General features: G+C 31.5%; 1 protein-coding gene across 1 annotated transcript; it reads right to left on the bottom strand.

Moving 5' to 3' along the window:
- Positions 1 to 251: 251 nt before the first annotated feature.
- On the bottom strand, positions 252 to 3,740 carry LOC141692575 (uncharacterized). The gene is made up of 3 exons (XM_074497457.1): positions 2,643 to 3,740; positions 1,533 to 1,731; positions 252 to 843 (listed from the first exon to the last, which is right to left on the bottom strand). Exons 1-3 carry the CDS (start codon positions 3,447 to 3,449, stop codon positions 341 to 343), a joined length of 1,509 nt encoding a protein of 502 aa, XP_074353558.1. The 5' UTR covers positions 3,450 to 3,740; the 3' UTR covers positions 252 to 340.
- Positions 3,741 to 6,204: the final 2,464 nt, after the last annotated feature.

Genomic DNA, 6,204 nt, shown 5'->3' on the forward strand with positions numbered 1-6,204 from the left:
TATAAAAACTGTGTGACATATGTGCATGTCTCTTAATCCATATACAAGTTTAGTTGCCTATCTATATTATATTACTACTCTTAAGCAGGGGAATAATAAAGGAGTGTCATGTCAGGCTTGGAAGAGATGCAGTATGTGATTAGCAGTCTCCATGACCCAATTCACTGTCATTAATTAAACCACAAGATTTAGGTATTTGGGTTATAAACCTAGCCCCCCCTCAACAGTACAAGTTATGTTAGACAACAACATCAACAAAGGAAATTCACAAAATTTATTATTTTTTTTTATCTAGAACATAACCTACACTGATGATTATGATTCAACTTTAACTAAGAATCTAATGCCTGACTAGTTCCTCTGATATTTCCTCCATTAATAAACCGAAAATCGCCAGCTCTATTTCCTTTGCTCTTTCTCCTACCTCGTCGTAGCTCTTCCATCCGTCGAGTTCTCTTATGAGATCCACTCCCACCATCATATCGATAGTGTTTGATTCTACTTCTTTCCATGAATCTAACCTTTTGCTCACTATCTTCACCATGACTTCATTTTTGTTGTCCATTCCGTTCTTTTTCTCTTCGGCTATGAGGTCTGTAACCAGCCTTTTCATGTGTCCAGGGACTTTCTCTAGATTGCAGGGACTTAAAATTTTACAAATTAAATCATCAACATTTATCCCGAACTCATCAACCACTTCGTATTCCTCGTTCTCATCTAGATAATAATCGTCTTCATCTTCATCTTCGTATCCTTCTAACATTCTTTTCTCAAGTTCAATTGGTTCCAGCTCTGCAAGCCTCTCAAATCTACGAAGCTTCTCTAAGAGCTGAAATTTGGCTTCTGTAGAATGATCAAGGAAAAAAATATATTAGAATTTGAATTTCGGAGACAAATAGGCATGCTCTTCATAGGCTAGAACATAAACAGGAAACTTGCATAAGAAGAGAAAATAAGCACAACCAAAAATTAAAAAGTTCCATTGTAGTTAAAAACTGAAAATATCACCACAGAAACCAAAGATGAATGTAAAGATGACAATCATTTTATCATCTTGAGAACAATTGTGGCAGTAAAAATTTGATATCTGCAGACAGCAGTAGGTAAAGCTAAAAGCTCCCATCAGTATTGGCCACACTATTGGTAGGGCAGTTGCTTCAAAAAAGATTGAAGGGTTCCACAGAAATCAAGTGACCAGATCAAAGCAACCAAGAAAGAGGCCAAGAAACAATAACATTGATGATTTGAAGAGTACTAGAAACAATAGCCCCACATCCCACTTGATTTATTTACTACAAGTCATTATTATCTTCCTTATGTTCATCCACTGAACAAAAATGAAGTCACTTTTCACATAAAAATTAATTTCATACCCAAATAAATTGAACTCATAGCATTATCTGTACTGCACTCATATTTATTCCTGTCATTTCTAGGGATCCACTTAATAATAGCTATGCAGAAAAATTGCACTACCAATTGCAATGTTACAAAAAAATGCCAACACAAAAATTTCGAGTAAATAGACATACTCTGCATGAGGGCATAGCTGCATTCCAGATCGTAATCATCTTCGTCCTCTACTTCCTCTTCCTCCTCCTCCCCCCTACCGTCTTCTTGTTCATCATCCTCGAATGGAAGGTCCAGTACGGATACCGGACTAAACTGGTCTTTTTCATCTTCCTCTTGTGTTTGATTTTTCAAATTGTCAGTTGCCTGATCATCATCTTCCTGGTGAAATAAATTAACAGATTAACAGTACATAAACACAGCTAGCTATCATTCATTTAATCCTTTTTTACTCAAGTAAAAGTGTACAAATTAAGTAAAAATTTACATAATCAAGAAACAAACACAGATTACAAGTACACATTTTAAATCTAAGCATATGCATGCTTACTTGACTGTTGACCAGAATAGTAAATTGTACATTAATGAACTGCAAAGTGTCTGTACATGTATTGTATAGGTGGAGGTTAATTAAAAATAACAACTTAAATTACTAAAAACAAACATGGATTTGTCCTTTTCTGGAAATTAAGTCTCAAGACAAGGGCTCATAATTAAAAGATTTTCATGGCAGAAATGGCCTGAACCAAAAGTACAAAACTCAAAATCATAATCAAAACCGCAAAATGACAAATACACCCCTTCAATTTCTCTCAGATTCCTACAAATTTATGGGGCCTAATTGTCTTTATAGGTCGACATAGAGATTCCCTCGTCGACGAGTCAACTTAACAAGTAATAATCGACTCGCCTCTTACACGAGTTAACTCACTTTCACCTACAACTTGTGCATTACAGGATTGATTGTACGGTTTCTGTATAGCTGGTAGGGCTGACAATATTTGACATGATTACTAGTCATTAATCCCGTTACTGATTACCACAAGATTTACAAAGCACAACATTTTATAATTATCCCCATACTTTGGTTGCTATAAATGTTTTTTTATATTACATGTTACTAATTCTTATGAAATCTAGACAAATTTTAAATTAATACGAAATTAAAACATTTACGAACATGCAAGCGAAGCTCAGCTGAAATTGGCACCTTAGTAAACATGTATACAATTTTACATTTCATAAAATATATTCAGTAAGCTGGTCCAGACACCTGGTTAAAAACGACAAACCTGTGAACGGTGGCGGCAAGGAGAGGTTGAAGGAGATAAGAATTCCGGTGTGCGGCGACCGACAGAAGGGCTTCTTTGAAGTGCAAAACGGAAAGGGCTTAATGGGCTTAAACAGAAGTGATGAGGCTGATCAGGCAGAACAAAATCATGAGTATAGAAATCAGATCTTGAAGTACTGGTACATGATGAATTAGTATCCATATCTAAAGACTTATTATCTTCTTCTGGTGTGTTAATTTCTGACCAGCCAGCACTACTAATTCTCCTGCTAATATTACTATAATTACAATCTGAAAATGCAAAGCCCATCTCGTATTTGTCTTTACTATTGTCCACCACATACTGGTCTTGTTTAGCTTCAAAACCGGGACCATTTATTGAGGAGGAGCTGCTAAGTTCACGGGTTTTACTTGTACTTGTATTTTTGTCCTTTAATTTTCTTAAAATCGAACCGAAAAAAAGCCCGGCGAACCGGACATTTTTGGGTTTGGAGGAGGATTGGTTGTGAATTTTGGTTGCGGCTTCTAGAAGCCCAGCGGCTGTTTTGGGTGGCACATGAAGAACAGTGCCTGAGTTTTTCTTTTTTAATGGTGATTTGAGAAAGTCCGGGGAGTCTTGGAATGATGTGAAACAGGCTTGTTTGTAAAGACTGGCGCGTTTTGAAGTTGTTGATTTAGTGGGTGGTTTTGCGGGTTTGTTTTTAGGTTTGTTGAGGTGAGAGTTGCGTTTGTCGGCAATGTAGTTATGCAGATAAAATGGTTCTTGATCTTGTCTGAGTAACTCACGCAAGTGTTTTTGAGAAGCCATTCTCGGAAATTCTGTTGAATTTCCCAGTAGAATGTAGTTGTAATTGTTGTTGTAATGGATTGGGTAAATTGTTGTTGTAATGGATTGGGTAAAGCTTGAATTGTGTAACGAGAGAGAGAGAGGGGAGAGAGAGAGAGAGATGTGAAGCACGAATATGAAATAGTTGTAGGGAGCTTGTACTAACTCCAAAGTTGGTGCTTGTAATAGAGAGAGAGTCAGAGAGATGAATAGAGAGAGAGAGAGATATGGGAAGGAATGAGGAGAGTTGTAGTTTCTGATTTAAATCTGGTCTGGAATTTATCAAGTCGAGGCAGTGTATGTGGTAGTGTGGTACGAACACACCTCTCCCGTAATATAATTTACTACGACGACAAAATTTTATTTATGTATGAAGTATTTTTGTTTTCTTTTTTTGTGTTTTTTTATTAATCTTTCTGATGAAAAAACGAGGATTGAAATTTTCTAAGAAGGATAAATAAGAACAATAAATTAGATAAACATACAAGATTTTTTTTAACAATATCTGGCCATAATAATTTAGCTGGCATGGGAAACCTTATTGAATTAATAATTTAATTTAATTATTGAAATTGAGAACTATATTTTCTTTAAATGGTTGGTTCATGATTAAAAAATAAAATTAGGAAATCTTATTGAATTAATCATTTGATTGTTAAAATTGAGAACTTTATTTTTTTAAAATGATAAATCATTATGTATTTATCAAGTCATTCTTATTCCTATACATTTCATTCTGATTCCGCTGTCCCATTTGTTCCAATACTCATTCCTTTACACTATTCTAATACACCCCTTAATTAGCAGTATTGTGAGAGATATTAGTCATTTTACTTATGTGAATTTTGGTCACTCTGCTATACTCTTTAAATTAAATTTTTAGCAAATTATATTTATTAAATGAAATTCTAGCAAAAACTAGTGTAATCAAGACAACATATCTTTGTCATTAACATATAAAATTAAAATTTACTTCTATTTAATTTGAATATCTGAATTTCATCTTTGAAGAAATGAAATTATATCAAATATTCATTATATTAATAATAAATTAAGAATTTATTGTCAGGGCTGGGAAATTATAAGACCAAAATAAAAGTTGATGTAACGGGAATAAAAGAAATGGGACACTAGAAGTAAAAAAATGGAGTGATAAATGTGGTGGCCTGGTGGGGAATCGTGGAAGTACATATGAGTTGGCGCTCGGTCAGCGCCTGTGTCAAAGAACCCGCAGTCTGCTTTTTAACCCAGAGGCGTTTGGTCAAGGTTAATTAAGAAAAATAAACTGAATTAATTAGACCCATTCCCTTTGTTGATATTTATTTAGAAAAAAAATATCATTTTTCTCGTCTTTTCAATTTTAGGTTTATCCAAAATTCCTCAATATTCATTCTCCACCTTCCTCCAGTATTTGCTTTCCCTGTCCAATTTTTTCTTTTCATTTTAAATCTGGCAATCCATAAAATAGATTCACATGTAAATTATTTTATTTTTTTTAAAAATTTGTTTAGTTTTTATAAATTTAAAACAATTTTTATATTTAATTTACATGTTATTAAAAAAATTAAATATATTATAAATTAATTATATTAATTTATTTTAATATAAATAAATTATAAAAATACATTAACTCTTTTTAAATTACATTATATTAAAAAATCAAATATCAATATAATCAAGTAATTTTTCATTTCATTTCCGAATTTAAATCAAACAAGTAAAATAATTCAGAATCATTCATTTTCTTTCGCCTCCCGAACTTTCCTTTTCATTATTCCATTCCGTTTCACCGATACGCACCAAATGCCCCCTCCATCGCACTGGATTCTTTATATTGAGGAACGGGGACACGCATTTTAAGGTTGCCGTGATGCAAGGTTCCCTAAATAATTTTGAATATTTTTTTCTTAAATAAAAATATAATGTTTAAATTTTTATATAAAAAGAGAAAATTATAAAAATAAATTATAAAAATATATTTTATAGTAATTTTAAAAAGTATGCCAACCATGAGGAAAAATTATATAAAGAATCGGTGGGACGGAGTGAGTAGTACAACTTAGAGTATTAACTACAAAAATTAATTACATGTTTCACGACATACTATTTATATCTACATTATAAAAATAATGTTAGTTTTGAACAAACAAAATTACAAATTCACAATTGGCGTGCAGTTTAAATAATAAATAATAAATTTATTATTACCTATAAGTTATTAGGTATTTAGATAATTTTACATATGAGTATTCTCACAATTTCTAAGTCATCATTTTTAAAAAAATATTTAAAATTTTAATATAACAACTTAATAAACAAAAATAAAATTATTGAAATATAAATTACTAAAACACAAAAATTTTCAGGTCGATAGCAACGAATATTAAAAATTAAAATTATTAATTTTTTTGATAATAATAACATAAAAGTTCATAAAACTTTTTGTACAAAAATTAAATTATCTAACATGTGAATTTTAAATTAAAATTTAAATTAAGTCAAAAAAAATATTTAGACAAAATCTAAGATAGTAGCAAGACTACTTAGAAAACGATAAAAAAAGGTGATACGCTTTATCCTAAGTATGTAACAAAATAACCAGATTTATAATATATTAGTTGATAACACGGACAAAAAGTACTAGTCGGAGATTAAAAATAATATTAAATTATTATTTACATAAAATTGAACATTATAAACTATACCAAACACATATCGAAATAGAATAAATAAATGT

Source organism: Apium graveolens, chromosome 10, assembly GCF_009905375.1.
Source record: "Apium graveolens cultivar Ventura chromosome 10, ASM990537v1, whole genome shotgun sequence".
In the NCBI taxonomy this organism is placed as follows: Eukaryota; Viridiplantae; Streptophyta; class Magnoliopsida; order Apiales; family Apiaceae; genus Apium; species Apium graveolens.